Below are 22,995 nucleotides of genomic sequence, written 5' to 3'. Positions count from 1 at the left end.
AAAAAAAAATGTAGTGATTTATAGTGAAGCATCACCATAGATCTGTGTTCTGAACCTGTGAACTAGGAACATGGCCTGTCCAAACTTCAGGGGCTGCTCCAGGGTGACTGCTGCTCAGTATATGCCCCTGACACTCATACGTAAATAATGACAGAGTATGTCGTCTTAGAAACTGGGTGACACTGTTTAATGCAGCAAGGAACAGGAAATGGAGAGAGAAGAGAGAGGCGGGGGGAGAGAGAGACTAGATGATTTTATTTTCTAAAACTACTCAACCATACTTAGCTCTGACCATTTACCTCCTGGCTCAATTATCCAATTACCTGTACTGTAGCAATGTTTGTATTTACCACGAGACCAGCTTCAGCTAATTAGATGCCCATGCCAAAGGCACTCAGGCATTTACAATTAAGGCTTTGATGTTCATATTTCATAGGAGAGTCTCCCATTAGAAAACACTAATATTCCAGTATGTTTCATGACTATATAGATCGAAACCCTGGAGGAGGAAGCGAATACAGTGGTTCAGATGTACAAGCTCATTGAACAATATCAGGTGCCCACGCCTCCTGAAGACTTTGCTGTTTTCGCCACTATGAAGCCGTCCACAACAGCTGTGCGGAACGCCATTGACAAAGCTGTGGGTGACCGAGAAACGTGCATCAAACAATTTTGTCTGCACTTGGGTCGGGATCTTGAAGATCTCAACAATGAGGTGAATGAAGTCAAGCTGCTGGCACAGGTAAGCAAAGGGATCTTTCCAATAACTGGTCCTGTTTGATGATTACGGGCTTCTAGAATTTAGGTAGAACCAACAAAGAAAAGTTGTATGTATTTATGTGCAACAGTATGTATATGATAGAATTTAAGCTGATTAATCTACCATTACATCACATAATTATTGTTTTGTGATGAGAGCTTTAAAACTTATTCTTCAAGTCATTTAGAGACTCTATTTCATTTCAACAGGTTTTTTTCCCTTGTTTTATTCTAAAATAATTCTTTAAGCTGCTATTTAAAACTTTGTCATTTCAGAATCCCTCTTACAATGTACTGATGAATTCCAGGCTACTGTAAGCTAAGCCTGTGTTTAACATTCAGTTGTCTTCCTCCTGGTTGGTATTTAGTATTTTGAAATGAGTGTGTTTACTGTTTGCTAACTCGTTTTATAGCTGATGTTACAATGTAAAATGTGTTGAGGATATTGGCAAATTTCCCGTTAGTAATAGGCATATAATATTAGGCGTAATATAAATTGGTAGAGATTATTTGTTTAACTTGCATCATTTTTTTTTTAGAGAAAAGTTTCAGAAATTAGACTACACATCTAGATGATTCTTAACTAAGATATATCTGGAAGTATGATTTTTTTAATGATTCATTATTTTATTATCATTGGCTAAATTTTAGTATAGAATTATAAAACCATACTAGAAATTTGAAAGTAGAAAAAATACTCATCAATAGAAGATTAATAAAATACATTCATGTAGATTTCCTCAACTGAGCATAATGCATTAACAGTTACAATATACATTTCTATTACCATGGAGACATTGAAACCAGCTAACACCAAATGTGTACTGTTGGATGAGCATGGCTATTGTTGTTACTTTTATATTGAAACTTTTAAAATTTTTCTGAATAAAGCAAATGTATATGACTATACTAACTATAGGCTTTGGAGAATTATCAGGAAGTGAACACATTTGTGTTCTTCTATCAAGAACTATTGCATTACTCGGGTCCTACAGTCAGCGATTGCCCTGAGTCCTGCTGTCTTAGAATCACCCAGTGCTTTCTTGTATTGGTATCACAGTGTATGCACATAGTTGATATACATCTGTTGCTTTATAGTACTTCATCACATCTCGTATTTCAATTATCCACCTCACCGTTGGTAGACATTATTTAAGGTATTTTAGAAAAGATAAAGAACGCTTGTAGAAGCCATCTCACATGGGTCTGTATGTTTTTATTTATTCTCAGAACATGTATAAGTTTTACTCACATTTTACAGAGAACAAAGTAAGATAGATGGAAGACAGTTGCCCAGGGTCATGAAGATGTTAAATGATGGAACCAGGACATAGGCGCAGGCAGTCTGCTTTCAGTGGTTACTGTCACTGTACTGTGCCACATGCTGTACTGTGTGCATTGCAGATCGTGAAAGCATGAGTAATTATCAAAAGAACAAAATGCCAGCACATGCCTCATGTGTAATGGTGCATTTTAAATATTATACACACACACACCAAACACCTGGGGATCACTAACCAGTCCATCTTCTATGGAGGGTTTAAATAGATTCCCTTTCACTCTTAGGCAAAGAACTATAACCTATAATTTACTCTACAAATAACACCATTTGCTTTCGAGACCCTCCCAACCCCTGAAACACACATACACTACCACTGGTGGAGGTTGGAGGGAAAATGTGATAACCAATGACTATTGGGGCAATTGAGGAGCCAGATGTTGGAAGGCCAGATTGACAAAGTAATTATTGGGACAATGGGCTCTGGCAGAACTGACTGGGGGTTAGCGGTACTATAGCAGTAGGTGCATGATAGCATGATACTTAAGGTAACAGGAAGGACTATTAGCTAACATCTACCTAGGAAAACCAGATTCAACCCAGCCATGACGAGGGCACCAGTGCACACAAAAGCAGCTTCTACCATGACAATCCCATTAGTATTCTCTAATATAGGACACATTGCCACAATAGATAAGAGATGGATTATCTGGTCCCCAAGTGATGGCTATAATAGTTCTTAGATTTTGCCATTTTCTCAGAAGCTGATGGACCTACTGTTTCTATTGTTCCTAAACCATCTTATGCCAATTTCTGGATATATTTAACTCCCAAAATATCAGCCAAATATTTGCATTAAGACATATGCCTTACCTTACATATTCTTAATTTTCTCTCTTCCTTTCTGTGATTACACATATGCATATTATATCATATTATGTTTATGTGTTTTATATGTTTTAGGCAATGTGTATATACTTCCACAGTTCCTGCTTCATAATTCCCATAGTTTTGGTATTTCCTAAATTATTTAACAAATAACCAGTCTTATTGTTCTGTTGCTGTGAAAAGATACAATGACCAAGGCAACTCTTACAAAAGGAAGCATTTAGCTGGGACCTTGGTTACAGTTCCAGAGTATCAGTCCATTGTCATCATGGCAGGAAATATGGCAACAGGCAGGCAGGCAGGCATGGGATAGGTGGTTACATCCTGATCCACAAGTAGGAAGGCAGAGAGAGAGAGAAATACTGAGCCTGGTGTGGGCGTTTGAAACCTGAAAGCCCCCCCCCATTTACATACCTCCTACAAAAAGGCCACACCTCCAAGTCCTTCTAATCCTTCTTAAACAGTTCACCATTAGGGGACTAAGGATGTAAATATATGATCCTGTGGGGCTGCCCCTATCTAAATCTCCCCAGGATCCAAACAGGAGGATGAGTGTTCTTGCCCTTACCCTTAATTCTTGAAGAATCCTTGGAATACCATTGAAGTTGTGATGGGAAATGGAGCCTTGTTACAATGCCTGGGTAAGGCAGGTAACCAGGCCCCCCCTCCATCCCCTTTTCTCTCCCAGGGAGGCCATAGAAACTACTGTTTCTCTTGGCCAACCATGGCACATAAACTGAAAGCACACTCTAATGCCCCCCCCTGACATTTCAATCTTAGAAATGACCATAAAGACATTTTCTGATAGACGCTCATAAGTCCCCCCACCTACACACCTTTTAAAGGGGTGTTCACCCAGCCTAAGAGAAAAGAATTCTACACAGAGGTCAAGACGGTTCTAAACAAGCCATGCTGGGTTCAGCCCACTAGCACTAGATCTTACTGGTTTTGCCTGGTCATGCTTCAATGCAGTCATCTATGCCTCAAGTATGTTTATTTAATTAATTCTAAATATAAAGCCTGAAGGCCTAGGTTTACAAAGTCTCATGAAAGTCAAACACCTGAAAAGTAAGGTCCAAGGGAGGTGCGAAGCTCCATCCCCTGTCCCCCAGGCCCCATGTATCTGTGTCTCTTCATCTGTCCTCATCATGACAGTCTTCTTAAGCTGTTGAAATGCAAGTGTCCTCCTACATTCCACAAACCACTCTGATAAATTAGATGACCCTAAAGAGGGGGCGTGGGAAACTCACCTAGTGAGAAGCACAAGCAGATCCGTCTGGGGTTTGCAGTTGGGATAAGAAAGAGGGCAGTCTTGGGTGGGCCCTCAACCTGTGGCATCAAAGGTGTCTCCAGATAGACAGCATCAGAGATGACCCAAACTGGAGGATATTGCTGCTTCTGAGAGGAGCTTATGAGCCTCCCCACCCCTACGTGCAGCTGCTCTGCTGGCACGGGAACTCAGAAGCACACTGTGAGAAAATACTGAGAGAACCTGATTTTCCTTACTGTCTCTCATAATTCAAAGCCTTTTCTGTTGCTTTGTTTTGAACAGGAAACTCTCTTTACACCACAGCCATTTCTTCTCTCCCCTGACATATTCAGATCTCCACAGTTTTTTTATTCCAAGTAGGAAATGAAGGAGACTGTACTAGGTCCTATTTTATGATGGGGTGTGTGTGGGGGTGGTGGTGAGGTGGACACATGTGAGCCGGGGCACATGTATATGAAGGTCAGAAGGCATCTTACACCCTGGCACTTGTCTCTTCATGATGTGAAACCCAGGGATGAAACTCAAGTCATTCCAGTTGGAGGTAAGTCCTTTTACCCACTGAGCAATCTTGCCAGCCCCTACATTCTGTTTTAAAACAGTGTTAGGTCCTTATTCCATGTCTTTCTACATTTCTCTACTTTTTCCTATGCTGATATGTAACATTAAAAGAAACAACCATTTTTTTTTTTAAACACAGTTTTTAAAAGGCAGAGAGAAAGAGAATTAGGGAAAATGCATTTTTGGGAAGATATCTATTGATCTACCTAATCTTCATGAACAAGTAAGTTGCCTAACCAGAACCCATGTTGACTTTACAGGACCCACAGATCTTGGATATTAGTGCTGACCAGGAGAAAATAAAGACGATGCTGAGTGACCTGCAGTCCGTTCTGGATGACCTTCAGAAACGTGCCTTCCAGTACAAATCCTACCAGAAGAATTTCAAGGTAACTGCAGCTGCTCACATCTGCTTCTGGAATGCATACACAAAGATGTATTTATGCATAAGTCCTCTCAACAAGGTGACCAGAACCACTCAGCAAAAAGTGGCTGTTCAATGTGCCACAAGCACACCAAGGGAGATTAGTACACAAGAGGGATGGAGACATGGTAAAGTGCTCCATACACAAGTGTAAGGACATGAGTTTGGATCTCTTGCATCAGCATCTATGTAAAAGCCAGATGGGTGTAGCAGCCTGCCTGTTATCCCAGCACCTCGGAGGTGGAGACAGGGTATCCCTGGGGCAAGTTGGCTAGCTGGACTAGGACTAGAAGGACTGGCAAGTTCTTGGTTCAGTGATTCAAAATATCAGGCAAATGGCAATCAAGACGTGTCTGGCATCAACTGTAGACCTCCACGTGCACACACACACATTGCAAGCACATACATATGCAAAAAATGATAGGATACATGAGAGACAAAATATCCTCTTGTTATGGGAAATTCTCAGCCAAACTCCCTTGCAGTTTCTATGTTAAAATGTGTAAGCATTTCAAAATGCAGCTAATTAAAAGCACTCCCCCAGCTTTCCTTAAGTAAAATTCAAGCTTCTTTAGGATTTGGATGTTTTGATTCCATGAGCTTTGCCTGACTTGCCCTGGTCATGAAAGAAGATTGCATGAAAGAAGAGGAGAGCCAGAAGATAAGCTGGCTCCCAAAAGGTAGGTACAAAAGGCTAAGGGTGAAAAGAAAGAAAGAGGAGACCCAAGAGATGCACATACCTTAAACTGCATCAACAGACAGCAACAAGGTAAATGAACAGATAGTGCACTTGGCGGAGTGCACCTGTGCCTCACTCCAGAGTCCTTAAATAGGCTTTACTAAGCCCCCCACTCTGAGGCCGGGGCTTAGTAAAAGAATCTGAAGAGTGATGTGCTTGGCACCAGGCAATGAGATGGATACAAAGCCTGAGTGAGGGAGAGTAAAGCCCGTTATGGAAGCACAGAAGACCCTGGATAACTGAAGCAATCATGATCACAAAGAACGATGCTGGAACACCACAAAACTGCAGAGCCATGGACAACACACCAGAATTCTAGTGGCATAAAAGCTGACACATAAGTCAGTGGAATAGGGCAGAGGATCCAGAATTAAACCCACACAACCACAGACACCTGGCTTTTGGCAGAAACTCCAAAAACATACATTAGAGGGGAGAAAAGCCTCTTCAAAAAAATGGTACTTCAAACACTGGGTATCTGTATATTAAAAACGAAACAAGATCCCCATCTTTTACCCTATATGAAATCAATTTTTAAAAAAATGGGTAAGAGACCTCAGTGTAAGGCCTAAAGCTGTCATGGGAAACACCTCAAGGTGTCAGCATAGGCAAGGGTTTTCTGGAGAGGACTCTGCTGAGGAAATAGGACCAAACACTGACAAATGAGGCTGCATGAAATTAACACACTTCTGCACGGCAAAGGAAATGAAGGGAAGGAACGGCCTGCAGAATAGGAGAGAATATACATTTGCAACTGTATATCTGACAGATTCACACCTACAATTTATTGTGAACTCAAAGTACTAAATACACAAAAAATAAACAACTTAATAAATGGGATAATGGAATGAAATGAGTTCTCAAATGAAGAAATACAAATGACCAATAAGCACATGAAAAATACTCACCATCCTTATTCATCAGGGAAATGAATACTGAAAGTGCATTGCAATTCATGTCACCCTAGTCAGAACGATTACTATTAATTCTGATGGTGAGGCTATGGGGGAAAGGAGCAGATATTCACTGCAGGTGGAAATGCAAATTAAGTTAACAGCTATGGAAATCAGCATGGGGTTCCTCAAACACTAAAAACATGACACAACTATGTCATTCCTGGATACATACCTGAAGGACTCTAACTCAAGACACCAGAGAGATATCTATACATCCATTTGTAATGCTGCACTACTCACAACAGTGCAGCTCAGCTATAGAATCAGCCTAGATTCTCATCAACCGATACATGGATAAAGAAAATGTGGCATGTGTACACAATGGAGTTCTACTCGGCCATAAGAAAGAATGAAATTCTGTCATAACCAGAAAAAAAAAAAAATGGATGGAAATCATCACAGTAAGTGAAATAAGGCAAAACCACAAATATCATGGGTTTTCTCTAGTGTGTGGATTCTAGCTTCTGTATAGATAGCATTTTTAAAAATGCATGTATGTAACCAGAAGGGAGATGAGGAAAAGGGGATTATCAGGAAGGAGAGAGAGAAAATATAGGGCAGCTTACAGGAGTAGAAATGCTCACAGAGCGTGAAAAAAGTCACAATGAATGTATGCCAGTTAAGAGAGTAAACAAAATGATGGTAAGAAAGTAAACATAATACGGAAGATGATTCAAGGCTGAGAGCTCATAGTGTTCTTGCAGAGGATCTGAGTTTAGTTCCCAGTACCGACTAGATGACTCACAACTACCTGTAACTCCAGCTCCAGGAAATCTGACCTATTTGGGCACCTGCACTCATGTACACAGAGACACACATAATTAAAAACAAAGCAAAATTTTAAAATTAAGAAAAAGAAAAGAGCTGTCTGGGCCAGCAAGTGCCCTGACAAGACCTTGGGCACAAACTCTGCAGTCAGTCCCACAACACCCAGTGGAAGCTCCACTCCCAGGTGATCTAACAAGCCCAGGGTCACAGGATCCCAGAATCACAGGATCACAGAGACAGCTTGACTCTGAGGAGTTCTGACACAACCAGGATCACAGGAAGGACAGGCTCCAGTCAGATTTAGCAAGGGCAGGTAGCACTAGAGATAACCAGATGGCGGGAGGCAATCGTAAGAATATAAGCAACACAAACCAAGGTTGCTTGGCATCATCAGAACCCAATTCTCCCACCATAGCAAGTCCTGGACACACCATCACACCGGAAAAACAAGATTCAGATCTAAAATCACTTATCAGGATGATGATACAGGACTTTAAGAAAGACATAAATAGCACCCTCAAAGAAATACAAGAGAACACAGGTAAATAGCTAGAAGACTTTCAAGAGGAAACACAAAAATCCCTTAAAGAACTATAGGAAAACACAATCAAACAGGTGAAGGAAATGAGCAAAACCATCCAGAATCTAAAAATGGAAATAGAAACAATAAAGAAATCAGAAAGAGAGACAACCCTGGAGATAGAAAAACTAGGAAAAATATCAGGAGTTGTAGATGCAAGAATACAAGAGATAGAAGAGAGAATCTCAGGGGTAGAAGACACCATAGGAGACATTAACACAACAGTCAAAGAAAATGCAAAAAGCAAAAAGCTCCTAGGCCAGAACATCCAGGAAATCCAGGACGCAATGAGAAGACCAAACCTAAGGATAATAGGTATAGAAGAGAGTGAAGATTCCCAATGTAATGGGCCAGTAAATATCTTCAACAAAATTATAGAAGAAAACTTCCCTAACCTAAAGAAAGAGATGCCCATGAACATCCAAGAAGCCTACAGAACTCCAATAGACTGGACCAGAAAAGAAATTCCTCCCGTCACAATAATCAAAACACCAAATGTACTAAACAAAGTAAGAATTTTAAAAGCAGTAAAGGGAAAAGGCCAAGTAACATATAAAGGCAGGCCTATCAAAATTACGCCAGACTTCTTACCAGAGACTATGAAAGCTAGAAGATCCTGGGCAGATGTCATACAGACCCTACGAGAACACAAATGCCAGCCCAGGCTACTATACCCAGCAAAACTCTCAATTGCCATAGGTGGAGAAAACAAGATATTCCATGACAAAACCAAATTTACACAATATCTTTCCACAAATCCAGCCCTACAAAGGATAATAGATGGAAAACATCAACATAAGGAGCGAAACTACACCCTCAAAGAAGCAAGAAAATAATCTTTCAACAAACCCACACAAAACTAATTCCACCTCTTACAACAAAAACAACAGGAAGTAACAATTATATTTTCTTAATATCTTAATATGAAAATTAATATTACCAACATATCCTAATCGATTGAAATCCAAAATATGAGGAATTAGAAATTTGTTGATTGTCATCCAATGATAGCTCTAATTTGGTAATTGGAGAAATAGGTCCAATATTGTATAATCCATATACACTTTCAGCTTGTTTGTGACAGTGTCTTGCTGTGTACAACATAAGGGTCTTGAAATCTTGATTTTTCCAATTCAGCCTCTCTATTAGTAGTATTGTTTATTTCATGTTTTTACACTATACTATGGTTTTCAGAACACCTTACATATTTCAAAAGTATATACTCAAAAGAAATGTAGACAATTAAATTGGGAAAGGGCTTGTAAGAGAACAACAAAGAGTGAGACTGAATGCTTTGTTTGACGTTTGTAAAGCTTGTATCAAGTGTGAAGAAGAGGACTTTACAAGTAACTCTTTCTCTGAGATGAATGCTTTTCCAAATTATCACAGCCAATGAACCAAATTCTTACCCTCAGGTAATGTCTGTGTCACCCTCTAAGCAGAACCATTGTTCATTGAAACAGTTGGTGAATGACTTCTTGGATAGGCCATCTTAATACACACACCATTTCTTAAATGAATGTAACCTGTTCTCTGTGGGCTGAGAATAAATTCACTCACTCAAGTCAAATAGCTTTGACCATAGCAGGAAGTCTGTATCCAAAAATCATGCCTACAGTTCATTCCTTGGAGTAGCAGAACTGTCAACTCTTAGCTTAGCTACGATGGAGGTAAAATCCTTTGGTGATGTGAGGGTCATTGAAATACAGCCTTATTACAATGAAATCCAGTGTCTAAAAATTGTTCTTATTTTGGGCCACAGTAAGAGCCAAGAGTCTAAGCTCTACTAAATACAAAACAAACAAACAAAAGACTTTACATATTTATGTTTATTTAAGAAAATACTAGTAGTGATGTATTATTTTGAAATATACAGTTAATATGTTTGGAGTTATTTAAAATTTATATTGAGAAAAACATGTATTTTCAGTATTGCTATAGACAAGCATCTACATAAGACTGTTAAGTTGATTGCTGTTTTATACCAAACAACTTTTATAATATTCATTTTTATTGTTATAATATTTTCTAAATTTTAAAGAATATGACAAAAAAGATATTGTAGGTATTAAAGGGGGTCTCTGGGAGGAGTTGGGGTACAAAAGAGAAACAAGAATGTGATGCAATTCTATTTACTTAAAATATGTTTTTAAATGTTAACAAATTCAAATAAATTGAAATCATGTAACTTTTCTCATCATAATGCAATAAAAGTTAAAAAATAACATTTAAAAAAGAAAAAGAAAAAAAAGAAAGGTTAGGGATGGCTCAGCCAGGAAAGAGGTATTTTTGTTTGTTTGTTTGTTTTGTGCAAGCACAATGACTTAAATTGTGTCCTTAGATGTCATGATTTAAAGAATCCATGTGCATAACACATGTTATAAGCTAAAGCTAGAGGTGCAAAGACACCTAGACCCCTGGACATTCTGGTCAGGCAATGTGTGCTACTTGGTAAATTCCACACCAGTGAGAGGCTTTATATCAAAGCAATTAATCAGCTAGTTAGTTAGTTAGTTGGTTAGTTAGTTATAACCTGAAAAATAGTCCCCTCACTTCAACATGTATGCATATACTTGTGCATATGCACAAACATGAATATAGACATATACACAGGCACACCAAAAAGGAAAGAGAAAAATCAAATTATGTCATATGCAACATACACTAGACTGGACAATATTACCCTTAGAGAGATGAGCCAATCACAGAAGACCAAATAGTATGTGAAGTATCTAAAGCACTCTCACCAGTGTGGAAACTGGCACTGTAATCATTATTGGCTGGAGAACTGAGAGTTGCTTGCTCAAAAAGTATAATTTTTCATAAACATGGAATCAAATAGCACTAGAAGTCTGCTACTAATGTTTTTAACAACACAGCATAGTTAACAGTACTATATGCATAAAGATTTCCTCTAAAAATAGATCTCATGGTATGTGTTTTTACCATAATATAGGGGCAGAGTGGGGGATAAGTATGAGGACCTGAGTTCAGATTCCCCACACCCATGTGAGGCCACCGTAATCCCAGGACCCCTACAAGACAGGAGGCCAAGACAGGATAACCCTTGGAGGCTCTGGGGCAAGTAGCCTGGTGTGTGCAGTGGCAAACAACAGATCCTTCTCAAACGAGATGGAAGGGAGGACCAGCACCATACTCTGTCCTTTAATCTCCACACATGCCACAGTGTATGGCACACTCACTCAAATGCAATCGTGTGCTTATGCCCCCCTCGTACCTACCGAGTAAACATGTACTGTACACACACACACACACACACACACACACACACACACACACACGAACGTCCTAAGATAGCAACAGCGTACTCCTTCCATATGGTGTATCTGATTCTTCCTTCACAGCTGCTTCTAGCCCAAACTTCCTTCTGCAGCTCAATCACTTGAGAAGAGCCAAAACATGGCTGGCTTTGGAAGAATTAATGGAAGACAAAACTAATCCCCACCCCCCAACCCATCTTATTCTGGGCTTCTATTGCTGTGAAGAGACACCATGACCACAGCAACTCTTACAAAGGAAAGCATTTCACTGGGGTTGGTTTACTGTTCTTAGGTTTACTCCGTTGTCATCATGTCAGGAAGCATAGTAGCGCTCAGGCAAACCTGGTGCTGGAGAAGAGACTGAGTCTGGCTTGCACATCTGAAACCTCTAAGGCCACGCCCAGTGACACACGTCCTCCAACAAAGCCACGTCTCCTAACAGTATCACTCCCACATGGGGGCCATTTTCATTCAAACCACCACATCCCTAATACCAATGTTCTAGTTTAATCACAGAATCCAACCATCTCTGTTCAGTCAGTCCAATGGAAGTTTCCTCACATCCAATCCAAAGCAGTCTTTACATGATTGTTTATGGAGACACCTTCCACAGTTGGAGAGATGGCTCTGCAGTTAAAAGCACCTGCTGCTCTTCCAGAGGACAGGACTTCAATTCTCAGTCCACACAATGGATGACCTGTAACTCCAGCTCCAGGGAATCATATGTCCTCTTCTGGTCTCCATGGTCATCTGCCCTTCCCCGCCCCCCACACACAAATCAATAAACAAAGTAATAAAAATGGATCTTTACAAAACTAAAACACTTTCAGGATGTCTCCATTCTTCCTTTCTACAAGGTTGCTCTACACTCCATGTGGTTAGAAACCGAGAGGTTGTTCTGTGATCTTAAACCTCTCCACCCTCCCTCCAGCAGCCACCCCATACACATGTTCCCCTTCCATCACCAAAGCTTAGGAACCCAGAAGGAAAGCAGCCAATCTGAAGATTCATCTAATCCTCCATCCCCACCACCAAAGACCAAGCATCCAAAACAAATGCCCCAGGGCTCTGCCACAGTGATCTTGTTCAGGATATGTAAACCATAAGGAATTATCAAGTGACATTTTCTCAACTGGAAAGCTGTACTGTGCCCAGGCTTTTGTAGGGCCTTTAGCTTTCAGTGGTCACCCCCTTACCTTTTCTTTCCTCACTTAGGACCCACATTCTTCCAGGAAATCACAGCACCAAGAGTTGCCTGTAGGGCAAGACAGTTGTTCTGTCTGAAATCTGAGCCCCGAGTCTTGTGTCTTGTGTTTTAAAGGTGGAAGTGTCCAAGTTTGATGCACTGGAAGAAGTTAGTGCTGAACTCAGGCTCAAACAACTGCTCTGGGATTCCTTGTCTGAATGGGATAAACTCCATCAGGAGTGGCTAAAGGTAGGGGGGAACAGCCCTCAGTATTGCATTTTTATGAATTCCACCTGGATATTAATAATATGAACTATACTTCCATTACCTAATGTCTTCTGGTCATCAATGAAATATGTACTTCAATATTCAGAAAGTTGAATTTACACATCTGACACGGGGAAAATATAGCTGTGATGGTGTGGAAACTCGTTCATATTTCATAGGTCCATTTTTGCATTCCAAAGGAACTCAACGCATGTGATTCATTTGGGGCAGTGGTCATGAAACCTGCGTTTTCTCTTTATTTTCCTTGGCCATTGTCAGTAGGAACTAGACATGGCTCATCACTGAATGCATTTGTAATATTGACCCACTTAGAGAAAGTGGGGAAGAGGTTTTGGGAACCTGAAAACTTCCATTTTCTCTTCTGTTTAAAACTATAAACTGCTCCATCACAGCGTTATTTAATGTGTAAGTTGTACTGCTATGCATAATATAATGTAAAACTTTATGGGAATCAATCAGTCTTTTGGTTAAATGTAAGAGTCCCTTTGTCACTAAATGCTACGAGGCAAACTCTTCTGTAAAGCAGAGTTCCTGACACCTTTGTTTAAGAGGGCCACATGGTTCGTGGCATGATATCTAACTGCAGGGTGACTTCCTAACACAGCGTTGCCATGAAACACCCCAGCATTCTTGAGGGTTTTACTTGTGATGTACTCGCTTTAGGCTTGTTAGCTTAGGCTTCTGTTCTTAGTGTCATTGGTGGAAGGAGGCCATTTTGCTCACACTACGAGGCCAGCATCAGAGGAGTACTCTCAGTAGTGAACTCTTCATCTATGACCACAGCCACATGGCTCTGCTTCTAGGACGACAGCCACATGGCTCTGCTTCACGTATCTGCCTGTGCTCAAAACTTGAAAAGGAAGCAGAAGATGTGAGCACCTTCCAGTGTGATCAACCTTCAGGTATCACTCTCTCGAGTGTGATACAGATGTGTGGGAAATATCTTCTGCTTCACAAATACTTAGCACTCCTCATTCTTCCTACCTATGTAATGCCTATAACCAGAGGCCATGAGTCTGAATCAAAACCCAAACCACACAGGAAATGTTTTCCAGGTAATATTCCAGGTGATAAGAGAGCCAGAGGAGCATTTAAAAAACAAACAAACAACCTTTTTATTGAGTCTCTGTGAGTTTCCCATCATGCACCCCAGTCCCACCCATCTCTCCATCCCCTCATATCCACTCTCTGCCCTTGCAACCTCCCCACCAAAAAAAATACCCCCAAAGCAGAAAACAAATACAACCCACACAAACAAATAAAACAAAACATAGAAAACATCACATCCTGGAAGCTGTAGTATGTCACAGTATGTCCCGTAGTTTACCCCTCTGTCCACACATCTTCACTTGCAAAATGTTCATTGCAATGAGTCATTGGTCTGGTTCGATGACTCTGCCTTCTGTGACACCATCAATATTGGATTCTCACTGGGACTCCTCATAGTCATCCTGTTGTTGTCCTGTGTCATGGAGACCCTGCCCTTTCATGTGCCCCAACAGTTCACAGATAATGTAGATACTGGCGTGGACCAAGTCAGACCCCTGGATCCGGGCCTAGGTAACAGCTGAGCTGGTCAGCCCACTGACTTTCCCTTATCCCTACCACTAGGGGTGAGCTCTCCAGCACTGCTCCATCTAGGCCACTCAGTGCCACCATAGGCAAGAGGCAGAGTCAGCGCTCTTGCTACCATATTCTCTGTACTGGCTCACCCGCACCCAATGCCTCCAGCCCCAGCTCTATCAAGCTGCCCAGCTGAGGCACAGGGTTCACTCTCCCGAGTGCTGCAGCTGGCAAGGGGCTGGGAGAGCCCTCTTAGACCCTCGGGGCTGCCTCACCCATGCCTTCCCTATCAGGGCCATCTGCACTGTGTTGCCCAGGTAACACTCAGGGCCCACTTTCCCAAGTGCTATAGCCAGTGAGGGTCAGGGATAGCTCTCCCCTTCCCATGACCTCTGGTACAGCTCTCCCTACTACCGCAGGTGGCAAGGGGCAAGCTGGGGAGGGCATCATCCCTGCCCATGCTACCTCACAGCAGACCAGCTCTCCCCAGCTCTTACCCTCCTGGTCAGCTCCACTATGCTGCCTGGGAGAAGTTCAAGGCCTCACTCCCCTGAGTGGCCCAGCTATAGAGGGGTGGGGCTAGTTCTGCACGGCCCCTGGACATCCATGTGGTCTGGGCAGCTGCCCGGACCAGGGCTGTCCCCGTGGCCTTTACTGGTAATCTGAGGATCACACTATTGCACTTGATAGCGAAGCAGACAACGCTAGGAAGAGAGTTAGCAGTTGACGTTAGGAATGGCTGTTCCCAAGCCTACAGATTTGCTTTGTTTAAGAGGGCCACATGGTTCGTGGCATGATATCTAACTGCAGGGTGACTTCCTAACACAGCGTTGCCATGAAACACCCCAGCATTCTTGAGGGTTTTACTTGTGATGTACTCGCTTTAGGCTTGTTAGCTTAGGCTTCTGTTCTTAGTGTCATTGGTGGAAGGAGGCCATTTTGCTCACACTACGAGGCTCAGCTGGTAAGAGCACTGACTGTTCATCCTGAGTTTGGATCCCAGCAACCACATGGTGGCTCACAACCACCCGTAATAAGATCTGACGCCCTCTTCTGGTGCATCTGAAGACATCTACAGTAAATTAAGCCGGAGCAAGAAGGGCAGGAGTGAGCTGGGTGGCAGAGATCCTGAGTTCAATTCCCAGCAGCCACACACATGATGGCTCACCGCCATCTGTACAGCTACAGTGTACTCATACACATAAAAATAAATCTTAAAAATTAAAAAACAAATTCGGAGTGCCAGGAAAATTCAAATGAAGTCAAACCTGCATACTATTTAAGCTTGACATTCATCATGTGTTTTAACCGTTTTTTATCCCACAGTCCAAATTTGACTGCCTGGATCCGGAAGTCCTAAACGGTCAAGTTACTAAGTACGCTAAGTTTGTGACCCAGCTGGAGAAGGGCTTGCCACCTAACAGTGTGGTGCCCCAGCTCAAACAGAAGGTGGAGAAAATGAAAGAAAAGGTAAGACTCAGGGTGGGGGTGGGGGTGATCGTTGCAGAACTAAACTCAGATGCCCTGGGTATTTATTTGCAGGAAAAAGAAATAACAGTCCAGTATGTTTTTCTCAACAACTGGCAAAATTGTGCAATCGAACACAGTGATTATAAGAGACACTTAGGGTCTGTTACACGATAGACAAAGTAGTGCCAAGATGCTGACGCCCCTAAGCACATAGGCAGCAAATGTGCCTGGTGCAAACAGCAGAGTCCGTTTACCCTATCGCTCCTCACAGCTAGGCACTATCCAGAAGTGTTCAGTGTGGAAAAGCCCAGGAAGCCGGGTAGTGCATATAAAGGGTTGATTTGGAAACTTTGTGTTGCAACCAAGCCTTTTTAAAAAGGATAAAAGGCTCAGGTGAGACTGCTCAGCTGGTAAAAGGTGCTTGCAGCCGCCAGTTGGCTCCCCCACACTGACCTTGCCTGCTATCTCCCTTTTCCACTGAGACCTCTATCAAATTCACTGTAGTTAATTTAAAAGCTCTATTCCTAACACGTGCACCATTTCTGAGTTTGATTCTGATCACTGTTGACTCTCGGGCGTGTTTTGTTCTGGTGGTTTTTCTTAGCTATGTGACTTTTCGGTTTTTGTTTGTTTCATTTCCTTTTGTTTGTTTCGTTTGGTTGTTGTTGAAAGCCAGACATCTTCTGCAGCAGTGAATGATCGCTGAGGTACGCGGTTTGCAATCTTGGAGGCGAGCATTAGTTTTCCTCTGTTTACCTTTTTGTTTGCTTCGCTGAACCTTGGGCTCCGTGTTTTCTAGTGATACCTACTGTTTCTCCAGTGAGCTGGGTCCCAGAGGATGTTTTCAGTTTCTTTCTCCTGGACCTACACCTTCCCTTTTTGCCCCACTGAGAACCCATTTCCTGCAGCTTTCCATTCTATACTGATTATTTTACATTACACATGATTGCCTGGTGGGAGAGGCTCAGATCTTAAGATTGGCTCCACTCAGTGAGGCGCTCAGTTCCAGCCCTCTGTCCTAGTCGTCAGAGAAACATGTGGCTACCAGTTTTCCCGAATTTTTGAATTAGTTAGGTGCCCTGAAACTCAGTGTTCTCAGTCTTAATAAAATTCCTTCATTTACATTTCCTCCTGAATTTTCTTTTCTATAGGTTGAGTAGTGCTGTTTTCAACTCTCTATAAGCTGAAGTGGGGTATGATGTGTCTTGATCAATTCCACCTGTCATCCTACCTCCAACGTCTCCCAGATTCCCGCCACACTGCCTTCCCAACCTCACACACTCTTTTTCAGACACTGAAATACACTATGTTCATGGGTCTAGGACCACCCAGTGTAGCATGGGTGGCCTATGCAGGACCACATCCCCACTCTCAGAAGCCAGCGGCTACCAACAGCTCCTCAGGCAGTGCTGGGGCACCATGAGCCCTTCCCCATCCATGCTTGGGTATTTGCAAGGCTGCATCATAGGTAGGTCTTGTGCACGTACTTTTTTTACAGAGGCAGTGCCTCTGAAAATGTCTGTTTTCCAGCTTCCTGTGATCATTGACTTGAGGAACCCAACCCTGAAACCTCGGCACTGGGCAGCCATTGAGCAAACCGTCGACGCCCTCCTAGTGGACATTGAAATTCCCCTGACCTTAGAGAGGCTGTCCGAATTGCACGTCTTTGATTTTGCTCAAGAAATCCAGGACATATCTGGACAAGCTTCTGGGGAAGCTGCCTTAGAGATAATTCTTAAGAAGGTAAATCAAGGAAAAAAAGCCAGACATAGTGGCATGGCTCTTTTATGTCCCATTTTAGCACCAGGGAAATGGAGTCCAGTAGATGGAGCCCTAGGGCTTGTAGGACAGCCAGACTAGCCTACTTTACAAAGTTCCAGCCCAATAAAAGGCCATGGCAATAAATAAATAAAACAAAGCTAGGAAATGACACTGACTTTTGGCTTCCACATGCACGTGTGCTCATCTGCCTACAGACACATACTCCACACACATAAACACACATATCTATACACACACAAAATGTACAATGTAAAGGTTTTAGGCTACAACATAAAGACTACTAATATCTGTGTTATCTGGGTGGAGTTTTCAACATCAAAAGCAACAACCTCTGTTGTCTTCTTGCACATACCACTTGGTATTACAGATTTGGCCTACAGCCCAACCATAACTCACAGCAACAAGGTCGGCTATGTGCTGGCTTTTATAAAGAACTGCACGATAGAGATTGTTTTTGTTTTTGTTTTTGTTTTTGTTTTTTTTACAGAAAAAAATATGTTATTTTCTGAACTCACGGAGAGGGCTAATTGCTTTCAAATACATTAGGAAGAATTTCCTACTTACAGTACTATCTCCTTTTCCTAGCAATGCATGCCTCCCTGCCAGGTGTCTAAATAAAAAGAACAGTTTCCTTTCCTTAAAAGTGTAAGGTGCACATTATCACCAGCACTCCATATGTATTAAGAACAGTCAAAGAAAACCAAGAAAAGCAGTGGCTTCTGACTAGGAAAAGGATCTTGAGAATGTTAAGGGTCATAAGAGGGAAATGAGGTAGTTAGAGTTTGCCCTCATTTAATTCCACATGCCTTTATTGTGCGTCTAGACACTCATGAATTTAGATATCCTAATGCTTAAACTATTTACAAGGTGGAAGACTCTTGGAAAACAACGGAATTTGTCATTCTTCCTCACCGTGACTCTAAGGATGTATTTATCCTGGGTGGCACAGATGACATACAGGTATGTAATTGGGTTATGGGAAATGTGTGGTAAATCAGGCATGGTTGCTCGTGCCTGTAATCTCAACATTTGGGAAACAGTGTCAGGAGAGTTACTGTAAATTCAAGGCCAGCCTGAGCTACATAGTAAGTTCTAAGCTAACCAGGGAGAGTTAATAAGACTGCTTCAAAATAAAGAAGGGAAGAAGGGGAGGAGGAGGAGAAGAACGATTTTGAGATAAAAGCCCTGACCATACCTTCTGCAGCTTCTGTGAAAGAGTAAGGTGGGGAAGTGAACTGCTATAAGGAAAACTAATTTGGAAAACAAGATGTTAATAACTGACACAAATGCTTATTCACAGATATTTACTAAAGTAGTAAAATGGTGTGTGTGTGTGTGTGTATGCATGCATTGTGTGTGTAGGAGTTCCAGGCCAATAGTTGAAGAATTAATTAAAACAAAGTGATCAGTTGAAGTGTTACAAGAATCTTTCCTAGATCAGCCCGGACAACTGACATTAAAGATGGGAGATAAAGAAGGGAGTAGGGAGAACTTCAAACACCGCAAAATAGCACAAGTGAGCATTTTGTGTGTACAGCAGGCTGAGAAGCTAAACTCACTTTTATCTATTTAGGTAGATAATATCTAACCCATGTGCTTACAGCATTAAGTCACTAAAAATCTAAAAGCAAAGGGAAGGGGTCCCACAGCCCAACTTAAAAGGTAAAGCCATAGTGTAAGAATGACCACAAGGCAGAAATATAGATGAAATTGTTGGTAGAGAGCAAAATCAGACATTATTCTATGCATGCAGGTGGGCAAGCCAAGTTAAGGGCAGGAGTCAGGTGCCAAGCAGTGCCAGTTGATGGGGCTGCAATGAACAACTCAATGTTTCAGATCAACACATATATTTTTTTAAATTCACATGTCTTATGAGGGATGCTGTTGTTCGTGGGGAGCAGTAGGGAGGAAGGTGATGTGAATACTTCCTCTAGAGGATTCAGCTTCATCGTCCTGGAGATGACATAAAGGAAAATAATCATTCATTGATTACAATCGTTGCAAGCACGGGGCCTTTTGAGAGATGAACGCCTACCAGAGTAACTAAACTGTGTAAAGGGGATGCCAGTTGCCTAATGTCAAGCGAAAGAGAAGAACTAAGCAAACACGTGCCCTTAACAACTACAGGCTCCAGGGCTGAGAGATGGCTCAGTCAGTAAAACATTTGCTATACCAGCATTAAGACCTGACTTCAAGTTCCGTCACTCACACAAAAAGCTGGGATGGTGCTTACAATCCTAGTGCTAAAGAGTCAGAGACATGTGCATCTCTGGGGTTCACTGACCATCCAGTCTAGTCTAAGAAGGGAGTCCTGGGTCCCACTGAGGGATCCCATCTCAAAAACCTAAGTGTGTGGCTCCTGAGGAACATCACCCTAGGTTGACATCTGAGCTCCACATGCGTATTTATGAGCATTTGCACCCTCATGCACATATGTGCACGGCATTGCATGCGTATATTCGTGTGTGTGTGTGTGTGTGTGTGTGTGTGTGTGTGTGAGTATCTTAGTTAAGTATCCCCCACTGACCTTTGAGAAAACATACAGGGTTATAAGCACAGTGAAAAGCAGTAGGTGGGCCTATATTATTCGTTCAAATGAGTTATCCTTAAATGGACCCTTGGGATTTGAAACGCCTCGAGCTCCGAGTCATGCTTCTGTCTGTGTCCCGCCCGGCCTCTTCCCCCGGAAGGTCCTCCTTGATGATAGCACCATCAACATTGCAACCATCGCCTCGTCGCGGTATGTGGGTCCCCTGAAGTCTCGAGTGGATGACTGGCAGAAACAGCTTTCCTTATTTAATCAAACACTGGTGAGTAAAGGCAATCTCAGCTCCTGGACTCTGATCTGGAGGGCCACAAAGCCTTTGGAAATATTGATTCTGTGGGGCTATGGATGCAGCTCAGTGGGAGAAGGACTGACCTACATGTACAAAGTCCTGGGATTGCTCCACAACACCATTATATGTGTATATATATGCATATAGATACACACACATACACATATACTGCTGTTTTAATATTATATAATTTAGAAGTGTAGTAGGATTTAACTGTTGACATTTTGTTATATTCAGAATGAAAAGAAAGCACTCATGAATTGTTTATATCCTTGTGCAGCCCACTGTCACTTATATCACCACTGTTAAATTATTTTGATAGGCGACAAAATACCACAAAATTAGAGTTATGTACATTTGCTAGCAGCATAATTATTAGTTATCTACAATACATCTGGGGTCTCATAGTTGTGAGGGTCAGGAAGTGGGTCAGGAAGTAATCCTGGTGTGTACTGGGTCCCTCTGCTCAGGGAGTCCCATACCCTTGATATTCCAAAGATATGACAATCTAGATAACTCCTCATTAAGACTCTCTCCCTGGGTGGTCCTACGCTGTGCTTGTGTATATTTGGGAGCCATCATGAACTTGTCGCTCACCTACCCTTCAGACTTCTGCCTCCCAACAGAATGCTTCCTCTACACATTTTAAGCTCTTTCGGCACAACTGGCTCATAATCATCTTCAGTGGAAAGAAAGGGTGGAGTCGGGCCGGACAGAATCTTGGGCTCTTTTAGGAAATTTTATTTCAAAGGACTTATGGGGAGCTGTAGGCAGCTGCCAAGGGAAAGATGTTGTAATTCCCAGAGCCACAATCTCCAGTGTAACCAGCGACTATCAAGTTGAAGCTCCACGTTGATAGTCCCATGTTTTTCTCCAGGAAGAGTGGCTGAACTGTCAGAGAAACTGGCTCTACCTAGAAAGCATCTTTAATGCCCCAGATATTCAGAGGCAGCTGCCTGCAGAAGCCAAGATGTTCCTTCAGGTGGATAAGTCATGGAAGGAAATCATGAGGAAGGTCAACCGGCTGCCTAACGCGCTCCGGGCTGCGACTCAGCCAGGTAGAAACTCCAAAGCAAACAAGTAGAACAAGGTGTCTCCCTGCTCATCTGACATGTGCGGCACCTTGAAAGATCTCACCGGCCTGCGGCACATCCAGGAATGGATGAACTGAGTGACTTGAGCACTCAGTTTTCTAATCATGGGCAAATAGTTCTGTTTGTGATTTTAGAACAGAAGTTCTATTCTGTTCAGATTCTTCATACAGGGAATCACAAAAATTTCCAGTTTTGACTTGTTCATTAGAATTAAAAAATGTTACCACTTATGTACCTGGCAGTGCTGGCACACACCTTTGATCCCAGCATTCAGGAGGCAGAGGCAGACAGATCTTTGTGAGGTCAGCCTGATCTACAGAGCAAGTTCCAGGACAGGCAGAACTACACAGAGAAACCCTGTCTCAAAAAACTATGTATATATACAACTATATATATAAACTATATGTGTGTGTATATATATATATAACTATATATGTATATATAACTATATTTGTATAGTTATGCATATATACATGTACATAGTTTATATATAGTTGTGTATATATACATATAAATATATTTCTATTTGTTGCAATTCAAGTAACAGATTGAAATTATTTTAAAGGTTTTTCCTAGCACATAGTAATTATACATAATAATGAGTTGCAGTATGGCATTTTCATGCATGTGTGTCATGTATTTTGATCATATTCAGCCCCACTACCCTCTCTTGTCCTCATCCAACTCCTGCTGATCTCCCTCTAGTCCCCCTCCCACTCCCATGTCTTTTTGGTGTGTGTGAACCGATGAGTTCAGTGTTATTTACAGGGTTGTGGCCAACTTGCCGGTGGCTGCACCACTGAAGGTGTCACATCCTCCCCTAGCATCAGGGTTGAAATGTTTTAACAAGTTCTGTCTCTGTTCACATACAATCAGTTCCTGGGGCATGTATATACTCTATACCAAAGCCTCAGGCAGACAGCTCATCCTATGGCTAATGGCAGCATGTGACTATGATGGGCCACACTCTCAGACACCATCCTTGCCTAGCAAAGGCAACTTTGAGAGCTATGTTCTTTGCCCAGAGATTCTTTCATAAGAATCCTTTCTTATGTTTTTCATTGTTTTCTTTCATAAAACACAGAAAAGGAGAACTACTGAATGATAAAAAGCAAACATCCACAAGGCCTTAGGTCTTATAGAAGGTGCTCACCTTTGTCAGTTCACAGATGTCTCACAGCTGGCAGTTAACACTTCCTTGGCCTCTGCCCCTTTGTTCCTTTCTTCCTCATTGTAAGTCTCTCTCTCTCTCTCTCTCTCTCTCTCTCTCTCT

The 22,995-nt window shown here is 42.0% G+C and overlaps 1 protein-coding gene across 3 annotated transcripts in view; it reads left to right on the top strand.

The window, feature by feature from the left end:
- Positions 1 to 22,995, top strand: part of Dnah6 (dynein axonemal heavy chain 6) — a 223,851-nt gene that overhangs the window by 41,475 nt on the left and 159,381 nt on the right. For all 3 annotated transcript variants that reach the window (XM_031382227.1, XM_031382226.1, XM_031382225.1), the window contains exons 15-22: positions 491 to 742; positions 5,015 to 5,143; positions 12,824 to 12,937; positions 15,866 to 16,009; positions 17,540 to 17,752; positions 18,659 to 18,751; positions 20,482 to 20,601; positions 21,506 to 21,686. In XM_031382227.1, coding sequence (XP_031238087.1) covers positions 491 to 742; positions 5,015 to 5,143; positions 12,824 to 12,937; positions 15,866 to 16,009; positions 17,540 to 17,752; positions 18,659 to 18,751; positions 20,482 to 20,601; positions 21,506 to 21,686 — 1,246 coding nt within the window. The remainder of the gene's footprint in view (positions 1 to 490; positions 743 to 5,014; positions 5,144 to 12,823; positions 12,938 to 15,865; positions 16,010 to 17,539; positions 17,753 to 18,658; positions 18,752 to 20,481; positions 20,602 to 21,505; positions 21,687 to 22,995) is intronic.

Source organism: Mastomys coucha, unplaced genomic scaffold (genome assembly GCF_008632895.1).
Source record: "Mastomys coucha isolate ucsf_1 unplaced genomic scaffold, UCSF_Mcou_1 pScaffold20, whole genome shotgun sequence".
Lineage (NCBI taxonomy): Eukaryota > Metazoa > Chordata > Mammalia > Rodentia > Muridae > Mastomys > Mastomys coucha.
This window is presented reverse-complemented; position numbering and strand designations above follow the sequence as displayed.